The sequence below is a fragment of the Anomalospiza imberbis genome, chromosome 6, assembly GCF_031753505.1.
Source record: "Anomalospiza imberbis isolate Cuckoo-Finch-1a 21T00152 chromosome 6, ASM3175350v1, whole genome shotgun sequence".
NCBI lineage: Eukaryota > Metazoa > Chordata > Aves > Passeriformes > Viduidae > Anomalospiza > Anomalospiza imberbis.
In genome coordinates this window covers 12,051,320-12,078,494 of record NC_089686.1, presented here as the reverse complement: position 1 = coordinate 12,078,494, position 27,175 = coordinate 12,051,320, and the positions used below count along the sequence as shown (strand labels likewise).

General features: G+C 43.7%; 2 protein-coding genes across 4 annotated transcripts in view; both read right to left on the bottom strand.

Moving 5' to 3' along the window:
• Positions 1-26,808, bottom strand: part of DEGS2 (delta 4-desaturase, sphingolipid 2) — a 29,234-nt gene extending 2,426 nt beyond the window's left edge. Inside the window, exons 1-2 of one of the 3 annotated variants that reach the window (XM_068192455.1) lie at positions 26,392-26,808; positions 5,924-6,666 (exon numbers count right to left, since the gene is read on the bottom strand). In XM_068192455.1, coding sequence (XP_068048556.1) covers positions 5,924-6,640 — 717 coding nt within the window. In that variant the 5' untranslated portion in view covers positions 6,641-6,666; positions 26,392-26,808. Of the gene's footprint in view, positions 1-5,923; positions 6,667-15,152; positions 15,311-15,800; positions 15,910-26,391 lie in introns of those variants that run through there. The other 2 variants (XM_068192453.1, XM_068192454.1) reach the window with 2 other exon arrangements.
• The window catches only part of SETD3 (SET domain containing 3, actin N3(tau)-histidine methyltransferase), a 611,377-nt gene that overhangs the window by 582,912 nt on the left and 1,290 nt on the right, over positions 1-27,175 (bottom strand). The gene's annotated exons all lie outside the window — the stretch shown is intronic.

Sequence of the window (27,175 nt, the reverse complement as noted above, 5' to 3'; positions counted from 1 at the left end):
CAGTAAGCTCCCTTGAGGTTACTCATGAGGCCTGATGCAAACACAAAGCGGGGCTCAGATACCCAGCTCAAAAGTTTCACTTTAGCTCTGACATGGTCATTACCTAGCACACAGTTGCTTAAACCTTCCTTCCTACCTCCATTTTAGAAATTCTGCCTGAATTCTGCCTTTCAACTGTAGTTTGGCTCTCATCTACACTACTCAAGTTCAAATGGCAAGTCTACCATTCCCCTCTTCTCCAGAGCCCCATGTATTTCTTGCCCTCTGAACCAGACCATGTTTTCTTAAGTGGTTACATTATCCTGCAGAGCTCTTGACCGTTATATTCTGACCACTACAAGAGCTTCAGGAAGTTTTCCTACACTGCCCCTTGCACACGGAAGTAGAAGGTTGGAGATTCACAGAAACCAAAGCAGCTCCTAGGAGCAATGTCTCAGGCTGTGTCCGCTAGCCCCAAGGGCTCCAAAAGAAAAGTAGTAGTGACAAAGTAGTTAAAAATGGCCCAGAGAAGAGGCCAATAAACAGCCTGCCTATGTTCAGCCCAATAGCTTCTGCAAACACTGTCGGGATCTGTGATATTTAGATGCTCCCGAGATCATAGAAAGTCTCTGTCTTTCAGCCCCGCTGCCAAAGAAGGAGTCGTAATTCGTCTGTGCTGGTTTTCAAGGTTGTTTATTTCTTCTTATCTAAAATATTTTCTCTCTGACCTGCAGCAGGTCTGTCTTGCAGGACAGTGTGTGGGGCTCTGCCCCTCAGTGGGATGTTACAAACATTATATACTAGAAACTACGTGTGCTGTATTTACAATAACGTGCCAATACTTATCACCCATGTTGAACAGCGTGTCCCCAGCCTAAACCAATAGAAAAATGCCAGCACCACAGTGAAACATGGAGGGCATGAAGAAGAAGAAAAAGGACAAGGCACGCCAATTTTCCTCCATCTTGCCCCCTTTGAACCCCTTATCTAGAATCCTAAAATTCTACTTTTGCACCCGTGCCACACCAATTACTACTTATATCAAACACTCAGAGCTTGTAATTCATCCTGTAAGATTGAAAACTCTTTTGCATGGACAGAGATCAGAGACAGTGTCTCTCGGGGCTCTGTACAGGGGGGCTCCTGAACCCCTGCCAGGGTCCCAGACCTTCCGGGGCAGCCAGAGGGATGCCCTGGATTCCCACAAAACACGTGCAGGAAGGCAGGCATCACTTGCACCACTGCAAGGTCTCTGGGCAGGTCAGCTGTATGAGATGTACAGAAAATACGGAGAGGGGAAAATGAAACTGCAATAAGAAATGGAGGAAAGAGAAAATTTAATGAATGCAGTTAGAGGAAGGACTGCTGAAAGATTTTCTTATAGAAAATAAGGAAATTTGTTAGGTACATGTTCCCATCTTGCTAACACGTGGCAAGAAAGAATTTAAAAATATGTTTCTCTTTTATAATAGATCTACACAAAAGTTTTCCAGCAAAACCATCTCATTTTTCATTATTTCTTTCAGCATCTCCATATATAAAACAGAATTATCCCCTTATCTACCAGAAAAACTGTATAGTGGGAGGGCAGAAAGTAATTTAATGCAGGCTCCCTTTTAACTGCAACATCATATGAGGAGTGGCTGAGGGAGCTGGGGTTGTTTAGCCTGCAGAAAGGGAGGCTCAGGGGAGACCTTATCACTCTACAACTCTCTCAAAGGAGGGTGTAACCAGGTGGGGCTCCGCCTCTTCTCCCAAGCAACAAGCAGCAGGACAAGAGAAACGAGGCCTTAAGCTGCACCAAGGGAGAAGGTTGGACATCAGAAAGAATTTCTTCAATGAGACTTGTCAAACATCAGAACAGTTGCCCAAGGAAGTGGGAGTCACCACCCCTGGAAGTGTTCAAGAAATGACTCAACATGGCACTTAGTCCTATGGTTTAGTTGATATGGAGATATTAGATCAAAGTTTGGACACAATGATCTTGGAGGTCTTTTCCAACCTTAATGATTCTATATCTATTAAGTATAGTTGAGGCTGGAAGAGTAATCCTCTGTGTTACATTCTGGTTACAGTATAAAACCTGTAGTAGATGGCAGTTTCCAGGTAGCAAGTTTTGTGGCCGGGTCATAGATTGTGTTAAGGAGGATGGTACTGTAATTAAGTATTCCAAAATCCTGCTCCTCAAGGTCTCCATATATTGCATTGTAGGTGATCCATCTTCTTTAATTCCTCCCTGCCTTCTTCCTTACAAATCTCAACTTTAAGTCTTAACTCATTGCTAGTTTGTAAATGAAAACTGAGGCACATCTGGACTGCTTTGTCCAGTTCTGGGCTCCTCAGTACAAGAGGGACATGGAGCACCTGGAGTGAGCCCAATGAAGGGTGACAAAGTTGATTGAGGGACTGAAGCATCTCTCTTATGAGAAAAGGCTAATGGAGCTGGGCCTGTTCAGCCTCAAGAAAAGACAACTGAGAGGGAGCCTCATCAATCCTCTAAGTATCTGGAGGGTGGGTGTCAAGAGAATGGATGCAGACTCTTCTCAGTGCTAGTGAGCAATAGGACAAGGTACAATAGGCAGAAACTGATGCACAGGAAGTTCCACCCGAACGTGAGGAAGAACTTCTTTACTGTGCAGACACCGAGCACAAGAACAGGCTGCCCAGAGAAGGTGCAGAGTCTCCCTCACTGGGGATATTCAAGAACCATCTGGACACAATCCTGTGCCATGTGCTCCAGGATGACCCTGTTTGAGCAGGGAGGCTGAACCTCACCCCTTCTGTGATTCTGTTATCATGGAAGGATAACAAGAGATTGCAAAGTCTGCAGGACAATTACTAGGCACTTGGCACATGGTATATTGAGGCTTTTCTTCAAGTAGGTCAAGGTGGCAGGGCAAGAAATCACATCTTCTGGACTGAAACTTTTGTTCTGGTTCTGTGCTTGTAGAGCACAGTGACAGGACCCTACTCATACACTTCATATCTGATAGGTACAAAAGTTAAATGCAGCCTAGTATTTCAGCATGGCTGTTACGCACGCTTTGTCCTGGGGTTATACAAAAACTAGAGATCTTTATGACACAAAGCTGCAAAATTACACTTAGAATGCTCAAAGGCTTATTACAAGAAGTTCTCTCTATAGTCCTACATCCCCACCACAGGATGATGAGCACTCAAGCTAGCCCTCCTGGCCATCCTAGGGTTAATGAAATCTGCAATTCAAAACCAGTGCATCTACCATGTTTTCCAGTCTTGTCTGTCTAATAAATCTGGTTTCATACCATGTCTTTTCCTTTTCCCACAAGCTTAATGAGTAACTAGTTTGCCCCTGGTAACACTGCCGCTTCTAGTGCAGCTTCTAGAAGAGTTCCTCCTTCTCCAATCTCCTCTCTCCATAAGTATACTCTGCCCTTCAGACAATGAAGAATGGATCTCTTTACTCATTTGGTGAACAATGCAATATTTTATAGTTGTAAGACTTCATTCAAAGACTAATCTATTCTTAAGTCTACAGGGGTTTTTCTTAGAACAGATCCTTCATTGCAAAGTTAAATTTCATGGTTTCTTGTGTAATCTCTCATTATACTAGTGGGACAAGTTCTTACTGCACACCCATGTCACTCATCTTTAATATCCATAAGCTTGTGAGCACAGCCTAATTCTTCCTCTTTCAAATCTGTCACAGTCCTAGGGTAAAGGTCTTTCCAGTGGCAAACACATTACTCAAAACATTCTGAATGACACACCTGTAACAAAGGAAAACACTGAATTTACTTGCCTGATAAGCAAAGTGAAAAGCTAGTTACTTTCCAAGATTAAGATCCAGTTATTCTCAAATCCTACTTCTCCCCTGATCTCAATCATGCAGGATAGATCTTTAAAAATAGAGATCTTTATTCCATTTTCTATTTGCCAATAATTGAAAACAAAAATAGTCTCCCTGAGAGATCATCCATATTACACAATGCAGCTATTAGAAGTTCAAGTGTCTAAGAGACTAAATCTGAAAAAAAAAGATCTTTGCTGAGTGAGGAATTTGCCAGGAGGCTAAGCAAAGTAGAGCAAGGTGAGGTTTCTTACCTGCTCTGAAGTTCAAGATTTAAAGTTAATCAGAGAGGATCTGTTTCCTTATTTCTTTTCATCAGAGGAGCAGAGATTTTTTTTTCTCATTTTGCAGAAAAGAGTAACCAATTTGTTTTAATGGTCAAAGGATTTTCTAAAGGAACTGTTTTGCCAAAGAAAATAGAAATTTTTAAAATAGCATTATTTTAAATAGAATTTTTACTTGCAATTGATCTCTTGTCAGACTCCAAGTCTTCCGTATAGTTCTGTCAGGCAACAGTGATTGACAAGCCTGCTCTCTCCTCCACCAGCAGGGCATGCAAGTCTCAGTTGCCAAAGAGCAAAACACACATGAACACAAGCCCGTGAAATTCAGCTAATAACTCCATCATCTTTATGCAGGAGGGCAGACACTTGCAGCTGCTGCACTGCCTCAAGGAATTAGGCTGAACTATTTGTGGTGTGGGTGGAGAAGAGCTTTTCAGGTCTCAATCAGGGCTGGAGCAACAGTCCCAGCAAGTTCAATTAGTCACTCACCTCCTTGTGCAGGATACTGAGCGAACCTCCTTCTCTTCTATTTTCATTTTGGTAATCTAAGTATCTAAGCCCATCAAACAAGTTTGAACACTTGAAACCAAAGCTAAGCACAGGCACTTCCCCACTGAGCTATCAGGTGTATCGGTGATGGGAGTGCCTCGCAGGAGAACTTCATATCCAAGTGTGAGCTGCTGTACCAGCTCCTCTGGGCCTCACCAGGAACAGGCAGTGTCTCCAGGACAGACCTCCAGCAGCAAAGGAGTGAATGAAACCCAATTGCAGGCTATATAGAGGCTTCCTACACTCCTCTACACAAGAAAATCTCCTCTCAGGGAGTGTTTCTGTGATGGAGAACATGAGCCCATACAGCAGGGTTTGCCCTGGTATGCCATCACAAAAGTTGCACGTGGTATCAGTAGTGCTGGGGAGGTCACAGCTCCTGAACCTCAGGCTCTACCTCCACCTCATATGGATATTGCAGCAGCAGTTCCCAACTTTGCATCAGCCCACGGAAAGATGTTTCCTTCCTGTTACGTCAGGGAACTTGTATGTAGGAGTAATCCTTCGAAGTCACGTACCTCCAACACTGAGCACCTGCTGCAGAGCCCTTGCATTAAAACACACAAAAGCAGCTACACACCTGGAGGGAGATGGAAAACCATTCCTAGACACCTGGGCTTTGCAAATTTGATTCCCACAACTGATAAAACATAAACAAAAAGGGGTTTGCCTTTCAAAGGAGGAAAGCCACAGCACTTTCCCAATGACAGACTAGGCCTCCTCAGTTTCTGTGGGTGGGGCAGGAGAGCTGAAAGGAGTCAGAGAGTGCGGCTTTATTTTCCAGCGCTACCTGTGTCAGGCTGGAACATGCCCCAAAAATTATGTCATCTCAAAAACAGAAAAACTTTTCTTTGATGTTAATCAAGCAATATAGTTAGAAGATTGATCATTAGACAAATTTCAAATAGCAGTTGCCACCTGCCTCCCTTTAGATGGGTCTTTAAACTTTCAAAAATTGGAAACTTAGTGGCTGAGGGATGTAAAACGAGACATTTAAAGCCTTGTTGGAGGATTTTATCATGCAAAAGGTATTCCTCAAGCCCTCTGAGAATCAGATGTTCTAGTTTGCATCAAATAAACTAAGTATTACAGCAGTTTGACAGTCATTTCTCTCAATCTCTGGCTTAAAATTAATTAGAAACAAATCCAAAAAGCTGTTCTCTTTTTTCTCCCCTTTTTTTCCCCTTAAATTCATCAATTGCTATGATTTGGAGTGTTTTCTTTGACACAGCTTAGCAGCTTTCATAAAAATCCAACTCACTCACGCTCATGCTATACTTACCATGGGCAATCTGCATCCAGGAATGCTGGGGAAGTCATGGTGCTCCATGTGGTAGCCTACGTTGAAAGTGAGCCAGTTCAGAGGTCCGTAATAAGAGTATGTCTCATACCCTTTTAGGAACATGTAGTGTTCTGCTATGAAGTGCCCAGAAATGGGATGAAAACCCAAGCAAAGAATAGTACCTGCTATTAAGTAAATAACAGGTTTGAGCCCCCACAGGTAGTAAATGATGAGGTCTATAGAAAATTGGACGAGAGCATTAAGAATTTCCATCCGTGTAATTGCTTTGGGGTTCACATACAGTGGCCTCAGACTGTAGAACAGAGGTTGGAGGAACAGCCACAGCAGTTTCCGAAGCGGCGTGCAGAAAAACCAGCCCTCAAAGTCTGTGGGAATGTCCACATCCAAGCTGTCCCCTCCCAGGTACCGGTGATGGTCAATGTGGTATTTCTTGAAGGAGGCAGAATAGGGGATACCAATGGGCAAGTTGGCAAAGACTGCGAACCATCGGTTCCACTTGGCCTGCTTGTTCCCAAAGGCCACGTTGTGTGAAATATCATGGATGGCAAGGGTCAGGGAATGGTTGATGCAACCCCCAAAAGCATAAGCCCAGAAAAAAATCCATTTCCAAGATAAGTCTTTCACCAGGTAGCATGCCAGCAGCTGCATGAAAACCATTCCAGATACAATCCATTTTAAATGTGGATCTGGTCCCATCAGAGTCTTGATCTCTGGATACTTTGCTGAAGGGAAAAATTCAGAGAAAAACTTGCTTAGATCATAATTAGGCAAACACAATCACCACTGTGACTCTCTGGTTTTATCACACTATGTTTGAGGCCCTGGTTTTATAAAATGTTAATTCCAAAGTAGGGTTGCCACTATGGTGGCACTGCTGTAGGGTTGCCACTAATTCCAGCATCATGTCCAATTCTGATTGATATTGATATATAAAGTCATATAAAAAAAATACCCTGATGGTCTCTCTGTGGCATAATGTGCCTTTCCCACAATGAGAATTGTTTCACAGTGATGAGTAGTAATATGCCAAATCCCACAGGACTTAAGCTCTAAGAAACACCTTCTGTCATGTTTTTAAGTATTTAATGTCCTTTTGTATTTTGCTCAGATGTTATTTTCCACTAAAGGGATACAACTGCCATCTTTATAGCCCTTTTCACACTGCTGTTTCAAACACACGAGCAGAGGAGAGAGCTGAGCAACAGGCTCATCAGGTTTAGCTCTGTGGTTAGATGACAAACACAGCATTTTAAAAAAATTCCTAATTATTTGAGTGTTTACCAGTGCTCACAACATAGTAACATCACAGTATACTATCAGGATTTTGTGTAGCATGGCAAATTTTTCTCTGTTCCCATGTCACATACCAAAAGCAGGTGTAAAAGCCACATAGATTATCACACAACAGCCTCATGAGACCTCACAAATACTGCAGTACAGTAGAGACCTGGGCAAGGCCTGTAAGTCTGACTCATGTCAGGCCAGGACCAGCTTACTGATCTTCAGTCCCACCAGCCATTCATCTGTCCCTTAAAAAGAAAATAAAATGCAGAGTGCAGCTGATCCTCTAGGTCCTGTTCACTGATTCACATCTCTTTGCAAATCCATGCTTCTCACTTCCAATATTAACTTGCACATGATTCCTTCTGCTGCCTCATGGCTTTTAGCCACGTACTGACCTCCTTCCTTTAACTCATACTTTGCATTTCTCAGTAATTGCAGCTTACACAGATAAGTGCATAGAGAAGCCACTCATTCTGAACCCTGAGGTTACACAGTGTCTCTCTGAGTTTCATGGGTCCATTTTATGAATAGAAAAGTAAACATCATCTGACTGTCACAGTATAATACCAATGCAATAAAATCAGATTACGATGATCTGCATCTATGCAGCTGTGTCTACTATAAACAAAGGCTGGAGACAACACATGTAATTTATGTGACCTTGAAAGCAGTGGCAGATATTGAGTGCTGGATGCAGAGAAGGTTTTTGTAGAAGTGAACCCTGAGAAGTTTACAGAAACTCAAAAAGATGAAGTGCTACTTAAAGAAGCAGGTTAATATGGTCATGCTCTGCAACCATTCTAACAACCCTTGAGCCTCTTGGCCAACTTCAGCCCATCTTGACAGAAATTAGAGATTACAAAGATTAGAAAAGTGCCGTGGAAGATGAGGACAAAGCAGATATACTCAAATCTTGTGAGGAAAAGGAGGCCAAGGTCACCATGAGGAGTATTCAGGCAAGAGAGAGATTTTCTAAGTGCTGGGAAAGCTGTAGTGAAAGTTCATATCTTTCTAAAGTCAGAGAAATATTTTGACAAAAATCTCCAGAAACTCCAGGGAGTTTTTTGTTTTACTGTTTTGTTTTTTGTTGCTGTTTTCACCATTCTTGAAATTATATTTTTCACACCAATAAAGTTAACATACCAAAAGTTGTTCTCTAGTACCTGAATTGGTACTTAAATTTTACATCAAGTACTGCTTATGCAAAGTTTACTACAAAGTACAAGAATATAATTACCTGGTCAGAAAGACTGTTACAGATGTGCAGCTTAATCTCTTTCTTAGGGACATCTGTCCAAAAGCCAGAAAACACTTTAATAAGTCAAGCCACTTCAAATGTTGTCACATCAGGCGGCTGGTAGAGGTAAGTTACTGCACTCACCAGAAGAGACGAAATGTAAAACAACCAAATCTGCTCCTCAGCCTGGTCAAATTAAGGCCACACTGACCACCCCCTCCCAACCCCCCCCCAAAAAAAAAAAAAAAAAAAAAAAAAAAAAAAAAAAAAAAAAAGAAATAAATTTTTATGGGGTGGGAAAATTGCTTAGAGATGCTTCATACTGTCATTTGAAAAAGTTTTTGACCTATTTCTTTCTGTGGCAGCCAGCAAGGACTGCAGATTCCATTAAAAAGGTTCCCGAGCAGTTGCTGCCAAATGGCAGCAACAGTGAGTGCAAGCAGCTATGCAGGCAGGTTGCACTTATCACAGGTGACAGCTATTAAGTAACTTGCCAAGGTTTAATATTAAATTCAACACATGATTAACTCCAACAGTAAATTTTTGCATACCAGTCAGACCACAATACTATGTCTGTTTATCATTAATACTGATAAAGCCATCCTGAAACTATGGCATGGAAAAATTCAGGTTTCGCCTCACAGAGAAACCATGGCTTGGTCAGGGGTATGGATGAAGGCATGGACAAACAACACAGGACAGGACACAACTCCTACAGTTATGTGACTGCATGGGACCGAGTTTTGCCCTTTATAGTCCAATGAGAACAGGAGATACCCAGCTGCTCTGGTGTCTGCGCAGCACATCTTCCAGCCTCCAGCTCACTGAGGAAGTCTGTTAGCTCAGGCCAGCAGATAGGTTATCCATGTGTGCTGCTTCTAGATGTCTAGACTGAGCCACTGTACTGCTGAGAGGGTGGGGACACTGGTGTAGACGTACAGCAGTGCACAAGGATGACTTTTCTGTCTCCAAGGTCAGCACACTGCCAAAGCAGCACAGGCACTTCAGTACAGTGGGTAAATGTAGTTAGTAACTCTGCCCAGACAGCTTCACAGCCTCTCTGCTCCATGGTGATGAGACAGCATTCCTCACTCTTACAAGTCAAGAGAGAAAAAATGCTTCAAGTATATTTTCAGAAATGTTCACAATTCTGAAACAACCCATTTACTAAATTAACTTTTCACAGAGATGACTCCAATGTTCTACACATCTTTTGAGAAGCAGGTCTCACTCACCAAGTGCCTAAATTGACAAATTAATCTGACTATGTATTTTGTTCCATTGATGCTTCTCTCTGGAGATCCAAGAGCACTCACCATAGCCCTACAGTGATCCTCAGATAGGGCTGGAGCAATTGTTCCTGGACAGGCCATTGGCTGCCAGGTCCTGTAGTCCCTCCTCCTCAGGAAACAGCAAATACCTTGTTCTGAAACCTCACTCATCCTCTGTCCTACTGATCCTGTCCCTGAGATAACTCAGGCAAGTCCCAGTGATGGCACCAGACACAATTTCTCATTGATGTAACACTACATACTTCACAGTTGCACATTTTGGTACACATGGGATTTGAAAGCAAACAAGAGCAGGAGCTGGCCACAGAGACCGTGGTGATGGAGGTTTAAAGGAGTAGCAGCCTTGCCCACATCCATGAGAAACTAGTAGTAAAAAGAGAAGAAATTTAATTTCTTAATTTTCCTTTCTTTCCACCCCAAGTGCAGCATACTCCTCAGCATAACCATCACTTAGAAGGTTTGTTAAAGGGAAGTAGGAAAAAAAAAATCTGTGATATTGCTGCCCTGGAGTGCATTCTATTGATTATGAGCCCCTGCAAAAACAGGTAAAAGAAACACCAGGCACAGGATGTAAGCTTTACTACTCCATGTCCTATGCTGGAGCTGGTAGTTGTACCAAATAAATAAACAAAACAAAAGACAGTTTACTAGCATTATAGTGTTTTGCCTTGTAGCAGCTCAGCTCAAAAATCTGCTTATAAAAGCACAGCACACCCAAGTCCTCAGTGAATGACATGGACAAGCTGGAGCAAGTTGGAGGGTCCTGAAAATTGTCAGAGGGCTGGAGCACCTCTCCAATAAAGAAAGGCTGAGAGAGTTGAGAATAGAGGCTGTTCAGCCGGGAGAGGAAAAGGGTTTAGGAAGACCTTTCAACATCTAATGGCAGTTTATAGGAATGATGGGGACTGACTGTTTAGTAGGGCTTGTTGTGATAGGTCAAGGGGTAATAGTTCCAAACTAAAAGAGGAGAAATTTAATCTAGACATAAGGAAGAATTTTTTTACTATGAGGCTGGTGAAACACTATCACAGGTTGCCCAGAGAGGTTGCAGATGCCTTATCCCTGGAAATGTTTAAGGACAGGTTGGCTGGGGCTCTGAACAACCTGATCTAGTTGACGATGTACCTGGTACTCAATATATTATATGATTCTATTATTAATTCTATGATTAATTCAAACAATGCATGGGTCAAGACACAGGTAGGATACACAGAGGACAATATGCATGACGACACTTTCTGGTTTTTCATAGTCTCCTGTGAAAAAGCCCCTCCAGTACACAAAATAATAAGAAATATTTTTGGCCCAGCTAATTTCATTGATGTTTTATATGTCCACTGTGCAAGGACAAGTGTCTTAATCTTGTATTTGTCACCCACGAGCTTCTAAATATCTTAGTGCTAGCTGGTCCAAGGGCAGTGGGTCACCCAGAAGTGGCCACCAGAGGGAAAGTACCGCAGTGGTGCCACTCTGCTGGTGTCAAGAGGTGGATGATGTCAGCACATCACTGTGTCAGCAGCTGTAACCTGTTTGCTTACATTTGTTTATTAGCTAGTTCAGAGTAAAAGGATGTAGGAATGCTAGAAAGAGGGCTTCCAGCTCCTTCTGAAAAATCTGCAGTAGGGACTAAGCTGAAGCCTTGGGTTGTCCTTAATACATTTCCCATGGAAGACCACAAATGCCTAAATCAGTCTCTTTCTGCCCATGTGACGCATTTCAAAGGTGATGCCCACGGGGAAGTGGCATGAGCACTGGGACAGCCGCTCTTCTGGGTGCTCATCAGAGGATGTTCACAATCAGGGCCAGCACTGTGTCCACACACTGCAGCATAAAGGGCAAACAGTTTCTTTGCCAGAAGCACATGCACTTCAGAGCTTTGATTTAAGCAAGGGACATAATATATTGCATATTTCAGTAGGTACAACTTATCAGAATTTTCATAAATGTGAGGTTTAAAAAGGCAACAGAAGAGACAGCTGGAAGAAATAGAATAATCTCTAAATAAGAGAGCAGAGCTGGATGCTATACTCAGATCAGCTAAATGCTAAAATAAAATGGATTTTGGCTTTTTATTTTTATTTATTATTTTGTTCTACTTCTCCCCATGGGCTAACATCTCAGCCTTCCTACAGGATAAAGTACATATAAAACACTTGCACCATCTCCACTCCAAAATAACCTGCCAAAAAACTAATTACATAACTATTAAGCATTCTTGGATATTAGATCATATTCAGATGTTCCTGGTCTATCCTGAGCAACATTGATTCAGCTCTCATCCTCAGCAGCAAACAAGTGCTTCCCTAAGGATCCTGTAAAGCAAGACATTTTCTCTCTAATTTACAGTAATTTTATCAAGTTAGATCCGGCCCATGGCACAAATATGATCTCACTCTTCCCATGTCACAATATATTGCTCATTACTTGCATTTGGGAAATTGTTTACAGGTGAAATGACCATACATTGTATGATTATAGTGCTACCTGCATTTAAGTAATAATTTTTTTTCACCTCTCAAGGGTGAAAAGTCATCAACACTTCCCACTAAGCAAGAGCAGAGTTTCTCTGAGTCTTTCAGTCCAAGAAATCCTTACTGACAAAAAGTAGAAATCCTATTTCTGCTAGATGCCCTCTCTATGTTATATCTCCCCCTAACTGCATTTTTGTAACTACACAGAAAGGCTAAGCAGATCTAGATGAACAAACTTTTCCATCAGGAAGGTTTTAACCAGATCTTTCCCTAACAGAGCTTACTGCAGCATTACACAAATCCCAGTCCTGATACAAGGCAGTAACAGGCTTTTCATAAACAAGACAGCGAGAGAATAGCAATGAAACAATTCCATTTCATAAACTGAAAAGCGTGAATAACGTGTTCAGGAACATGTATAACGTGATCAGGGTCGAAGTGCCAGCTTGGCAAGAGATCTCCACTCTAAGTCAGAAGCAGTTGCACATAGAAAGTACTAAACACAAGCTACATTTCAATACCTAGATACTACAAAGAGATGAGAGAAAATATCTCCCCTCCCTTGTGCAAAATGTTGATCTATTTGCTGGTATAATTACAGCCTTTAGGAATCACAAGCCTCATCTAGTGCTGCAGTGTCCTGCCACAAAGCCAGTTTCCAGCCAGCCCAGCCGATAAACACTGCTCACAGCTCTGCAGCTCAACTGGAACCAGCTGCCCAGAAAAGCTGTGATGGCCCATCCCTGGAAGTGCTCAAGGACAAGTTGGATGGGGCTCTGAGCAACCTGAGCTAGCAAAGGATGTCCCTGCCCATGGTAGGGAGACTGGACTCGCAGAGCTCTCATTCAGACATAGTCACTGACAACAGAAGTCTTACAGACACCTGGGCTACTAACTCTTAAGCCAGGACAAAAAAATTTGTGATTAACTTTTTTTACCTGTCAGATGCTCTATAGGAACATATTGGGGCAACAGCCCAGGAAAAACCACTTATGTAGAAAGAAGCTGTCTTGCGTGTTTGTCGGTTTGCCCATTTTTTTTTTTTCCTAACAGATAATTTCCATTTATATTTAAATCCAAGTAGCCATGCCTGAGAGAGACCAACATTTTAAAAAGCTGCAGCCCAGAGAACAATCAAGTTCCAGTGCTTAGCAACTAAATCATTAACCTATTGGGAAGGAAATAGTTCCTTTACCAGCATGGAATGCTGTCCCCAAGGCATCGTTGTAAACAAAAACGTAAAATACATGGATTTTTCTAGATATGTGTTCATATGTATTTGAGATTCTTACTGTGAACCCCAGCTTAGCAGACACTAAACACTTTGGTAACTATATACTCTGAATACTAGGTGACCTTAGGCTTTGAATAATAGAGTGAGAATCATTATACAAATATTGTGTGGGATATTATGATAGTTCCAGTAACTTTTGGTAGCATTTTGGTATTTGTGACACTAGTTTTACAATCCATTCTGCCTCATCGGACACAGATCATTCATGTCTCTCTTTCCATGTTGTATTTCTCTCTGCCCTTCCTTCCACTCCCACAGCTGGGGCAGGGGAAGCCCTAAAGGAGGAGATGGACCTTGATTCCGATTTCTTGTTCTTAACTCAAAGAGGGGGTGGGCAAAACCTGTGCAAGTGTGCCACTGAGGAGTCCTAAAAAGAGTTTGCTGCAACAAGGGAGTGCAAGTACCTTCTTACAGCTTCATCATGGTTTGCCCTCCCCATTCTATAGCACAACCAAAAATGCAAGCAAGCAGCAAGGGCAGAGACCCACCATACACCCTCCTACCCTTAGCTCACCAAAATGTAGCCCCCTTGACTGAAGGGATGAGGAGCCCAACACCAAGAAGCATCCTTTGCTATACTGATGTAATTTGACTATCATAATTACATAGTAAAATAATTATTATTTTCCTGGATGTAATTCAGACTTGGACATGGACATTCCACCAGTGCAACGATACTGGAAATGTTTTTGTAATTTAGATTAGGCCTGGATTAATCTGTAAGATTGTGGGGGAGTTCACCTAATTATAATATACCTTGTGCAGCAACTCAGTCAGAAGCTCCATTGCCATTTTATAAAAGTTCTTTAAAAACTTTATCCTACTCATTAGAGGGAAGAAAACAAAACGACCAACCCACCCAAATGAAAAGAGGGGGGGAAATAAAAATCTTTTTTATTAATAAAATGTTGAAAATGTATTTTTAGGAGATACACAACAATACTCTATGACCATTCTGAATTATCAGCTATTCTCAAAAACTATCTTCAGAATAGCCCAAACCCCCCCAACAAAAATAAGCCTCCCGACCCACACCACTCTCGTGCGCAGTTAAGCGCTGCGTGTACAGCACGAAAATACAGGAGTGCACCTTGTCCCCGACAAGCAGCGGGGACTTGCTATCGTCCTCCAGCAGATGTGACCCGCACGCCCGTTTACTTTCATGCACTACCAAGGCACCGGGAACAAGTGCCCGCAGGAGGGCTCCCAGCCCGCGCCCAGGGCACGGCCGGCGGAGCCGCCGCCCGCCAGCACCCCCCGACGGCAGCGGCCGCTGCCGGGGCGCGGTGCGGACGGGCGGGCGCTGGGCACAGCCCGTGTCGCCCCGTCGCCGCTGCCACCCGGTGACCCGGCTCGGCGCAGCCGGGCTCGATTCGGCCGCGGCATCCCCGCCGCTGCCTCCGGAAGGCAGAGTTGGGAGCGCTACACTCCTCGGGGGCACACCCAACAGCCCACCGGGCTGCGGCACTCGCTCTCCGCAGCCTGGACGCCAGCCCGAGGCGCACCGACACTGGCGGTCCCGGCGCAGACCCCCCGCCCCGCCCGTCGCTTCCCGTCCCGTCCAGGAGCGCAGCGCAGCCCAGCCCGGCTGCCCGAGCCGCCGCGGCCGTTCCCGGACTCCCCGTCGTACCCAGGATCTCCTTCCTGCGCTGCGTGTGGGGCTGCTCCGTGTAGACCCACTCGAAGTCCTCGCGGGTGACGCGGTTCCCCATGGCGCCTGCTGCGCCCCGCGCCGCGCTGTCCTTATAGCTCCGCGCCCGCGGAGGGGCGGCTCCCCCGCCCGCCCCCGCCCCGCGGCCGCCGCAGGCGGGCACCGGGACAGCTCCGCGGCTTCGCTCGGGTGGCAGGAGCCGGGAGAGCTCAGAGCCCCTCCGGGATGTCAGGGGGAGTCCGGCGGGAAGAGGGTGCCTCGGGGCTGACTCTGGGGACAGGGGACGGGCGGCCGAGGCTCGCCGCGCTGCAGGGACCGCGAAGACAGCCAGGACAGGTGGTGGCGTGGGCGTGTTTGCAGGGCAGTGGGGTTCCCCATCGTGCCGCTGCCAGCACCGGGGCTCGGCACAACCACTACATCCATCCCTGCCTCGGGCAGCTCCAGAGCACAAGAAGGGCTCCAGCGTTGCAGGTCTCCGGCCACTTCCAGACACAGCTTTTGGAAAGCAAAAGTAGTCCAAACGCCATAAATCCAGAGACAGAGCCCTAAGCAGAACCGTGGATTAGGGCAAAGCCCAGTTGAGCGAGCTCCTCCCAGGGGTGCAAAGGCGACCAACGACTGACATACATTTCCTTGGCACTCTGACAATCTTTGTGAGCTCTCCCGGTAGAATCCAGCCCTTGGCTGCATAACACTTCACTCCTGGTAGTCTGCGGCCCATTGCCCAGGTACTGTTCCTGCTGGAGCAGCAGGAAATCACACTGCTACCTTGGTAACAAAACCAGGCAAAGGACTTGCTAACCTTAAAAGTAAGGTAACCTTATGTACCTCTCTAGCCTCTCTGATTCACAGAGTTACACGTTACACAGTGATGTTTCCACACACAAAACCCAAAATTAAAGTGTTGCCCTTGTTCCCACTAAGTTCTTTTGCAAGTCTGTACCTGACCTCCTGTCCATCTTCACTCATTAAACCTATCCCTATCATTAGTCCTTCCAAAAACAACATCACATATGGATCAGTTCCAATTTTATTTCATTCTGTTTCAATATGAAAGTCTCTAGAATCCGCCATTCCATCCTACCCTTAAAATTTTATTATTGCAGGTGGAAATTAAAAGGGACAAAAAAGCAGCCTTGAAAAAATGAGATGTAAATATTTTTCAGCAAGAATTTTTGTCTACAAACACTGGCAACACTGTCACCTCTTATATTAGCCTAGTGGAACTATTTAAGATGTCTTGGTAGAACAGTTACACCAAGGGCTAAAAAACATCAACAATGAAACAACCCACAAACCCAATACCCTGATGCTTGACCGCTAGGAAGCTTTAGGAGGTTTTTTTTTGAGAGTTGGAGTTTTTTTCCCTGTCTAAATCACAGAATCACAGAAGCTGGAAGGGACGCATAAGGACCATTGAATCCAACTCCTCGCCCTACACAGGACCATCCACACGAGTCACACAATGCACTTAAGAGCATTGTCCAAACACTTCTTGAACTCTATCAGGCTTGGTGCTTTGACCACTGCCCTGGGGAGCCTGTTCCAGCCCAACCACCCTCCGGGAGAAGAACCTTTTTCTAATATCCATCCTAAACCTCCCCTGACACAACTCCAGGCCATTCCCCCACGTTCTGTCACTGGGCACCACAGAGAAGAGATCAGTGCCTGCTCCTCCTCTTCTCCTTATGAGGAAGTTGTAACTGCAGTGAGGTCTCCCCTCAGTCTCCTCCAGGATGAACAGACCAAGTGACCTCAGCAGCTCCTCATACAGCTTCCCCTCAAGGCCCTTCACTGTCTCTGTTGCCCTCCTTTGGATGCTCTCTTCTAGCTTAAAATGTAAACCCTTGAATGATGAAAGGTGCAAAGCAGGTTGAGTGGAAGGACTGTGGTGTACAGAGAAACAGTTTTACCCGCAGCAGGAGCAGGAGTTTAACCATTTTGCTGTTACAGCTCGGCTCTCTGTAAATACAATGGTTTCTTCACTATTGCTCCAGCACAAGTTTGGTGCTTGCTCATGAAGTTGCAGGGTCCAACCCAGATAAGGGACTGTTAATCCAAGTTAAGGTTATTACATGTTTCCAGAAGAAATTGATTGTTCAGAGAGCAGATGCATCATCATCTCAGCCTAAACTTTTAATTGGCTCAAATGTTTTGGTGTGTTGACAGTACCTGTGAAGAAGCCAAAGACACTAAATGTGATGACACCCTTCTGTCACTTCCTGATCAGGTGTGCTGAAGGTGACTAAAATACAAATTAGTGGGGCAGTCCATGCAGTTACAAAGAAAACAAATATTACTTCACCCCAAGGCTTGTCCAACAGGATAGTGCTATTGCATTTTGGTAAGTTAAACATGGAAACTTAATATCTCCTTTGTAGGCAAACAGCATCTCCTTCACGTAGCTCATTACTATAGACTCAACCTGACCACATAAGAAGAACAGAAAACTTTTCTGTCTCCAGTGAGTTGGCATCTGGTAATGCTTCATATTTCTATAAAAAGCCAAACAAATAATACTAATTCAAGAGTAATTGTGGGTGCCAGACAAACAAGAAACACCAGCTTTAGATCGTCTTCTAGAATTGGTAAAAGTATTACCCAGTTCTGCCCACTTGGCATCCTTAGTTTTACAGCATCCTAGTAAAATCATTCACAATGGAAAAGGGAGGGAGGGAGGGGTGTTAATGGCATTAGCAATAATAGCCCTTTTAATGAATACTGTAATGACTGTGAACTCTACAGATTCACAAAGTCACAACACTTTGCACAGCTCAAATGTGCTTCACACCGGGTTCTCTGACCTGTAGCCTCCCTTTCTCATTTAATTTCCCATACTTGTTCGGGATTTCTGGAAAATATAGGGAAGCCTAGCTGAGGGAAATTCCTAACACACTCAGGAGGAAGAGCACAATTGTTGACTCTGTGCAAGGTACCATCAAAATATCTCATTTACATAGTTTTAAGTATACATCACACTAATCGCCAGCATCCCAGGGTAAAAAAAGACAAAAATCCTTTGCTCCATCGAGGACATGGCCTACAATATACAGCTCTGAAGCAAGACATACTGGTCCACAGTTCCACACATCCAGGCAGACTCACCCTTCCTCACCCAAAGGTGCTTCTCCATCAGCTGGCTTCCCAGCATGAATGTTCTGCTATACAACCCAGTCACTTCCTTCTTCTGCTCATGGAAAGGACAGGTGACAGAGTAAATACAGCAGGAACACCTGCATATGTCTCCTAGTAACTATTGCCAGCCTTGGGAGTTTGAGGTACATTAATTCTGCCCTGCTGTGCAGGTCTTAACTCCTCTTCTTGTGGTTGCCAACAACTAATCTTTGTTAAAGTTGCTGCTCTGGAACTAAAATAAAGTTGTCTGGGAATTTTCTCTCTAAATAAATTGTTTTCTCCTCTGAAGTAAGAGCTCCATACCCCATGACAGACTTGTATTTTCAGTTACTGCATTACCTACTTTCTTCTCTGTCTGCATATATTGGACCTTCTTTCATTGCCAGAAGAAAACACAGCTATAATATTTGCTTTTTTATTGAAGATTTTGCTGTCATTTTGAATTGGGTATCACTCTCTGACCTGATGCGAATACTGTCAACATTTACAACGTGACGTACTTTATTGAACAAAGTCAAATTTTCATAGGCAGCATAGTTTGTAGATGAGCCATGTCAGCCCACGCCCACACCGAAGTAAGCCCAGGAGAAACAATTTGCCAATAAGACCTCGTTTGTTTTCCCATCTCACCTGTGCTGTCCCTTCCCGGGGTCATCCTGGGCTTCTCTTTCCATTGGGTTAGCTCTATGCTGGAGTCGTGAGTCGAACTGACCAAACCAAGGTGCTGAGGAGCCGGTGCAGGAGCCTTAGGAGGAGCTAGGGCGGGGGGCGGCCGCGCGGCCGAAGGGCTCCAAGGAGAGTTGCGCTGCAGCCAGGGCTCGGCTCGCCCCGTGCTGCGGCAGTGCCGGCCCGCAGCGAGCCCGGCCCGTGCGGGGCGGGAGCGGAGCCGGGATGGCCCCGGTGCCCCGGTGCCGCGGCCGCCCCGCCGCGAGCGCAGCGTGCCCCCTGCCGCCGCCGCGCCGCCAGCGCGGGCAGGGACCGGGACCGGGACCGGGACCGGGACCGGGCAGGGACCGCCCCGCCCTCGCTCTGCCTCCGAGACACGCGCCTTCGTTCTTCCCGGAGTCCCACCGGCCCTCGGAGGTAACGGAGATCCCCGGAAGGGTGCCTGAGGAACGGCTCACTAAGCAAGAGCGATGGACTTGGTTTGGTAGCGCTCGAGTGTCCTCGCTTCCTTTAGAAATACGGCCTTAAGGAAGTTAAAAATGTTTTGTCTCGAGGTTAACAAATGCGGGGCTGCTGTCTAACGATACCACTGTAATCCAGTACATAATGTATTTAGACAGATCTCTCCTGCAAAATTCACATGGAAACAATTTCCTCTTCTAGATAAATATTTTTTTCCCGTGATATATTTCTTTGCTTTTCTAAAGAATCATAATCTTTCTACAAAGTAATTTATTCCACTGAGTGGTTTATGTTGTGCAAAGGATTTGCAATTGCTTTCTCCCACAAGATGTATTTGCTGTTACACACTGTAAGTACTTCCCCCATGGATAGCTTTTGCCACCATCCCTGCAATCTCGGGCATTTCAGGAAGCTTTACATCCTGACACAAACTCCTGAGTGGAGTGTGGGAACTAGACTTCTATTCTACAGCAAAAATTTAAAACACAAAAAGTAGCAACAACGTTTGTAATCTCCTATCCAAACATGAGAACCTAAGGGGTTCACTGTGGACAAGTTGTCAGAATTATGAGAGAACATGGGTCCTTGAAGAAAACTTCTCTTCTCCCCCTCTAACCATCATCTCCAGCCACTCTTCTCTGAAAGCTCTCCCTACTGGACGTCGCTGGTCTGTCTGGCAGTGCTCTCTGGACTGCAGCTCACCCTCGCAGATCTGCTTTCCCAAACGCATTGCCCGTTTCTCAGGTTTCAACCTGATGCACTAAAAACCTTTCATTTCAGTGCTGCCGAGCTCACTTCTGACAAAAGGCGTGACACGGGGTTAAGAGGGGTACTTGTTCAGCCTCTTGAAGTCAGAGACTAAACTTTGAGTAGAGGTAGAAAAAAGCACTTGAAAATGTCTCGCTGTGTGTGTTATGTAGCGTGGATGTGTAGGAAGAATTGCCTCTGCAGGGAACAGTTGGAGAACAACTTTGATAACTGTACTGAATTCCCAAGATTATGTTATACAGTCTATTTTTATTTCTAAGAAATATTTTTAGTTAGCATTTATATTGTAGAAACATATATAGACCCTCCAAGATGGACTAGGATTTGACTATAAATTCACAAAGTAAAATTACAGTCTTTCTTCCAATGAGTTACAAATCCTTCTAGTAGAAGCACAGTAGAAAAACCATTGATCAGCTCTGGCGATACCTAAAGAGTATAAGGTTTTGCTCATAGTTTAGCAAACTGTCAGTCGAGTCACGATATCTATTTCCTCATGGAAACCTAGCTAAATTGGTTTAATTTTTAAAAAAATAGCTGCCCTTGGGCTTTCCTTGTAGCATTTTATACCTTATTTGTTTATTTTTATTTAGCCTTGTTCATTTCATTCTATTTTTCGTTTAAAATATAATATTAACTCTAGGGGTACATCTTCCTTAATGCTGCTGGGATCTCTCTGATGACTTCAGTAGAAGCCAAGAGCTGAGCACTTTGCAGCACCAGGTCTGTAACCCAAGGGAATGCATATGCAGGAGAAGAGATAGGAAGGCCAGCTATTTGCAGGACAATCAGCATGAATAGGAGCTGCAGATTTACTCCCTGGCCCCAGGGAGCAGTGTGAGCAGTTAGGACACGCATTCACACACACTGCCTGTGCTGGCAGGTGTGAAATCCTACCATGCTGGCTCAACTAATAGGTATTAATTCCCCAGAAATTTCTGCTTTTTGTGTTGTCTACAATTTGCAAAATACGGGCTATTCATATGTCCACCCACCACGTCCTGTGTTGGTTTAATAGACTTCTTCGTGAAGACTGAGGATTTCTGGAAGGGTAATTTTATACCCTCAGCCATGAAATCAGGAATGGAGGACAAAAACTTCATTTATTATCATCAAGTTTAAAACTCAATAATAATTATTTGTATTTCTCTTTTATAATTAAAGGACTAAACTTTGCAGAGTGAGGATTAGTTCCACTGATTCATGCATTCTTTCATATGGCAAGAAAAACTAATTATATGATCTTGTCCTTACAACAAAATCCTGTTTAATGAAACTGGGGTGATTAATGACCATAACTTAGAAATTAGTTTGGAATGGTGGCATTCCAAACCCTCTCTCCATCACTCTGCAAGATGACTGATGAGAGAAAATCCTTCCTCACTGTGCTCAGCCTCAAAAACACAAGCAGATGACAAATGTAGGAGAGCACTATAAATCTCAGTAAATTAATTGGTGTAGCTGTGTTAGCTGCTTGGTTTGCTAGGAAGAGGGGAATAGTAGGATTTGATACAGTAGGATGTGACAAAGAAAACAATAATTATTAAAAGTACTGGAAAGCGAAACAAAGAAAAGAGGTGCACACAGAGTTCACTGCTTGTTTCTAGTCACGGTCAGCAAGCAGAACCTTATGCTCATAATGAAGCTTTAAAGGTGTTTTCTAGGAGTCCATATACAAATTGGGATCAGGGATTTCCCTCATGTTTAATTAGCAATCTGAGGAGAGAGGACAATGACATTTGTAGCAGAATCTAGTGGGCCATAAAGCCAGGCATGGTGGCAGTTATATTAGATCAGCAGGAGATGAAGCTAAATTATGAAGGAGGCTAAATTATTAAGGACTATAAAGGTAAAGTTAAAACCACATTTCCTGCAGAGCTGCAAAGAGCTAATACAAGGACTCTGGAAAGATGGAACAGCTAATTAGCATTTTATGTAGTGAATTATTTTAATGGCATTGTAAATTCCAGGTTTTAAATATCTTCTTGAGTTAGGTTTTGGGGTTTTTTTTCCTCTTCAAGACTTCTCCTGTTTTAATTGATTAATAGGCCATTCTAGATGAAGATAACAAGGAAAACCTGCTATCAGAACTTATTCATTAGTCCTAGATAAGTCTTTAACAAGTGTTAGCAAGAGTACCCTTTATTATCAACTACTGATTTTCTTTTCCTCCAGTAAGTGACTTTCTATCTGGTCTTCTTTACACAAGTGCAAGAAATATCTTAAAAGCTATCCATGTCACATATTTAACTAGATAGTTAAGTATTATCCGTTTAGTGATCGGTGTTGGCTTACAATGGGAGGGCTAATCTTTCTTTCTTTTTTAAACCTTAGACAAATAGTTTGTGTGAGAAAGAGAAGGAAAAATGGGATATCAGAATTTTCCAAACCAGTGAATTTGAAAGGCTGGGTGAAACAATCAGGAAAAGGATGTGTTGACCCTGCTAGAGGCTGTAGATGCTGGCTGTGAAAACCTCACTTATTTCACAAGTTTCACAGTTCAAATGTCTTCCCTTTGTTTTGGTGTAAAATGAAGAGGGCAGGAGTAATAGTAAAAAAACCCCACAAAAATCACTCCAGAATTTAGAAAATAAGCATTGGTCATTTTGTTAATTCACTTGTATTTTGTGAAAGATTAACTTGTTTTGTGTGACCTTTCTTTTCTTAAAATACAGCAGACTTGTGTATTTGCCAAATAATTATTTTCAAAGGAACAGCTACCTAGTTTGGGATAGGTGCAGCTGAGATAAGGGTCAGGACAATCAGTTCTGTAGTATGAAACACGAAACAGCTCTTCATACAAATATCACACAACCAGATGCTATACACAAAGTTGGACTGTACAGTAGTGACAGCTGTGGTTCTGGAAGCTATGAACAACTAGTTCACCACAAGAAAAAAAATGCACAAGAATAAAAGCATAATATTGATAGAGTGGCTAATCATGTTGACTACTGACCATTATCTGCTGATCATATATATGGTGTATAATACATACATATATACATACATTTATACATACATATATATATATTTATTTATGTAGGAAGATAACTTATGCTGAGCATATCTGAGAGATGGGTTGTAAAAGTTATCCCAAACCAGGGTGCTGCAATGCCTCAGGCACCCTATATCTTCTTATGCTATGAGCAGCACTGCTGATTTCTCTGTAGGTAATCTGCATTTAACAAATGCTTTAAGCATCCCAGGAATTGCAAAATAAAATTACAAATAACATTTAAAATTAAAAAGAAAAAAAGTAGCCATGTTCTTTTAGTGGTGCCCAGTGAAAGGACATGAGGCTACAGGCACAAATTGCAATACACAAAGTTTTTGTTAAACGTACAGGAAGAACTTTCAGTCAAACATGGGAACAAGTTGCCCAGAGAGGCTGTGGAGTCACCATTATTGGAGATATTCAAAGCCTGACTGAACATAACTCAGAACAATGTGACCCCACTTTTGAGCTGGGGCTTGGACTAGAATTTATCTAGAGATGCCTTGCAATCTCAGCACTGCTCTTCTGTGATCCGGTGAAACTGAGAAGATCAAGGTCTCTCATTCAGCTTAGTATTCTTTGGGGTTAATTGAAACAAAACATGATTTTTCAAATTATCCTTGTATGCTATCAGTGCACATGGTGGCAGTAACCTGCCTGCAGAACCTTCTACTTCTTAAACGGATGTCCCTCTTCACCCTAAAATGAGAACCCAGCACATACAATCTTCTGTAGTACCTCATGCCAAGTATATGTAAAAGCTAAAAGCTGAAGGAAGTTCAGAGGTGTAAGAAATGTCTTTGAGAGCATGCATCTTGTCCTCTTTTTCCTTCCTCTCCTTTCTTCTCCTGCCTTCCTTTTCCTGTGCATGGTACTGGCTCAGGTAAATGTGTATGGCACTATTTTTTTTACAACACTGAACCAAAAAGAAAAGAGGTGACTTCTCAGTAACCTGTAGTTTTCTAACTTGTCCAAATGATTTCTGTACAGAACTACTACACTGTTTGTGCTGGCTTTGAAGTTGCCACCTCTTTGAATCCTGAGGTTTCCCTGCACATTCCAGTGCTAAGAAAAGCAGATGTGTGAGTCAGTTCAATCCAAAAGAAAGGAAGGCTGTGAGCACAGCAGAAGCTGAGCTTATCAGGAGAAAACCCATGACATTTTGTTCTTTCAGTCAGGTGTGCATGGCACCTGAAACTAATACCAGGAATTTTGGAGTGGCTAGAACGGAGAGTGGAGATAAAACAATGCTGGTGGGTGCATGTGAAAAGTAGAAATCTGGTTTCTACAGACTGATGGTGGACTGCAATTTCCTCCAGCAGATTTTAAAGAAGAAACAAGGGAAGAACACCCCCACCCTCTGCTCCCCACAATAAAACAGCTAAATCTGAGGCATCTAGAGCTTACAGAATATAAGAATATGTATTCCAAAACACTTGTTAGGGATGCTTAAAATAACTTTTATTTCCAATGGACGGTTTACTTTTTTTTATGTTAAACCTTTTTATACCTTGCTTTTTAAATGTGTCTAGGAAACAAACTGGAGTTCTGAGCATGGGGAGCAAAATGGGGAGCATAGGGCAAGAAGATAAGGGATTATTAAGGGGATAAATTCTGCTGCTATGTGGATAGGGGACAAAGTTTTCTTTTAAATACCTTTTCCCATCTTTATTTTTCCTTGTTGCTGTGTTTTTCTGTCAAGCTGTTAATGGAAAATAATGTAAGTTAAGCAGATCATCTCATTCAGGATAAAGAGAACACAATTGAAAATGAGGTGGTTGTGATACTTACAAACTTTAAAGTGCCTTTTCTGAAATTATATAATTGCTTGCAGTAAAAAAAAAAAAAAAAGCACAAAAATGAAACAAGGTTGTGCAAGATGATTTAACTATTATCACTGACCTGAACCAAAAATTTTATCTCAATAAACAAGAGAGACTTGTGACTTTGTTCTTGTATTTGACAAAGCTCATTTACACTAACACCAAAAAAAAAAACCCTGCACCCAAAATAAGCCACTCAGGCCCAGTCCCGCTTGCTCTGATGGCAATGTCAGCTCTGATGGGAATTCAAGAGCAGGACTGAGTGCATGTCTAACATGTAGTTGACATTAATTTTCCTCTATGCAAGCTTAGAATATAAAGTATAACTGAGTGATGTATTTCTCCTAAAAAAATAGAGAAGTACACCATAATTACTCAGCATTTTTTTATTACATGTAACTTTTACAGAGGGATTAGAGAGACTTCATTCTAATTTTGAAATCTTGTTCTTAAAAGCTACAGAACCATTTTTCCCACGCTGGTACACTTGTCCTTCCAGCTATAAAAAGGGGAGCAGAATTTATATGTAGAGTTCTGGAAATCTCTTTACAGGATCTAAAAACAGACTTTCAGCTTGTGAGAATTTTGCCATGATAAACTACATCTTGTAGTTTGTTAAAATGGGAGTGCTGAGTATGACTGGGGAGAAGGAAATTCCAGATCTCCACAAATAAATTTGTTGCTATTTCTAATATTTAATAGGAAAGTATTTTCTAATACCATCATTAGGGCAAAGGTCAGTACTGGTGTCTTGAGACTTGGACTAGACTAACTTGGAGAACACTTGAAGATGAGGTAGAAGAAGAATTTATTAGCAGGAACCTTTTATCAGTTTTTATATTGTGGCAGTGGGATATGAGCAAACAAAGCAATGGTGTACAGAGAAAGGAAGGTTAAAATGGAATGTATACTTGCAGCAGCCTTGAAAATACTTATGAGGCAAATCTGCACTTGTAGTTAACATAAAAGGGAAAGGAAAAGTGATAGAACAGCTGGAAAAAAATGAGTGAGGAAGAGATGATCTTGCCCTGAGTACAGAAGGCCTGTGAGACTTGTTTTAAAACCCTCACCTTCAGTGATACTAATTTACTTTGTATAATCCAAGACTTCCTTTTTTAAAGATGTACATACTTGTAGAGCCACCAGCACACTAACGTCTGACTGAGGATAACATATAGTCCTTTTGAAGGACTTCTGGCTACCTGTAGAGAACATTTTACAGTTACTCAGTCCACGATCTCCTACCCATAACATCTGCTTGTTCACATCAAGACAGGCAGCTGCTTCTTCGCAAATGCTGCTCCTGATGTATAGGCATACAGGCCCGACCCCCTACAAAGCTAACACCCAAACGCAACACACTCACGAGTGCTACTTTTCCCTCGGCACCTCTGCACACGGCAGTTCCTCGATGGGGTAATGAGGGGATGTCCTGCAGCAGCTGGCAGAAGGGGAAGGAACTGGAGCGCGACTGGAGCGCGGAGCTGCTGTATTTGCAAGGCACGATCTGTCGTGTTGCTGTTGGAAGGGTTCAGGGGGGCAACAGAGCTCAGGGACGGAGAGGTGTGTTAATAATTAAGGCAAATACCTACAGCGGATAGTTTAAATGAGCGGATCACTTCGCGTACTAGAATTTTGTGCGGTGATTGAACTGCAATGTTTCACTTATTTTCAGCGCTGTTTCTCGGTAAGCGAGTTCAAGCACTCGGCCGCTGATCGCCCCGCCGGCCGTGCCTTCAGGCCGGGCTGCCGGCGGCACCGGGAGCCGGCGCCCCGCAAGCCCCCGGCGTGTCCGTGCGCATCTCCATGCACGGCTGCGGGAAAGCGCCGCGCCACGCGCCGCGGGGAACACACCACCCTCCAAAGGGAAAGAAAGGGGATAAAGGGAGGAGAGGGGAAAATTCCCACGTGCCGCTAACAGCTCAGCTGCAACATTCAAATGCGCCGACCCTGCCCACGTCCCAAGGCTCAGCCGCAGCTCAGCCCTCGGCCGCGGGGCCGGCCGGGAAACGGCCCCGCCACAGCTGCCAGAGCAGCCAGAGCTGCCAGAGCCGGCCCGCGCCCCCCGCGGGGCCCCGCCCGGTAACGGCCGCGCGGCCCCGGCGCCCCCTGGCGGCGCGGAGCCGCCCGGCGCCGCCGAGCGCGCACGG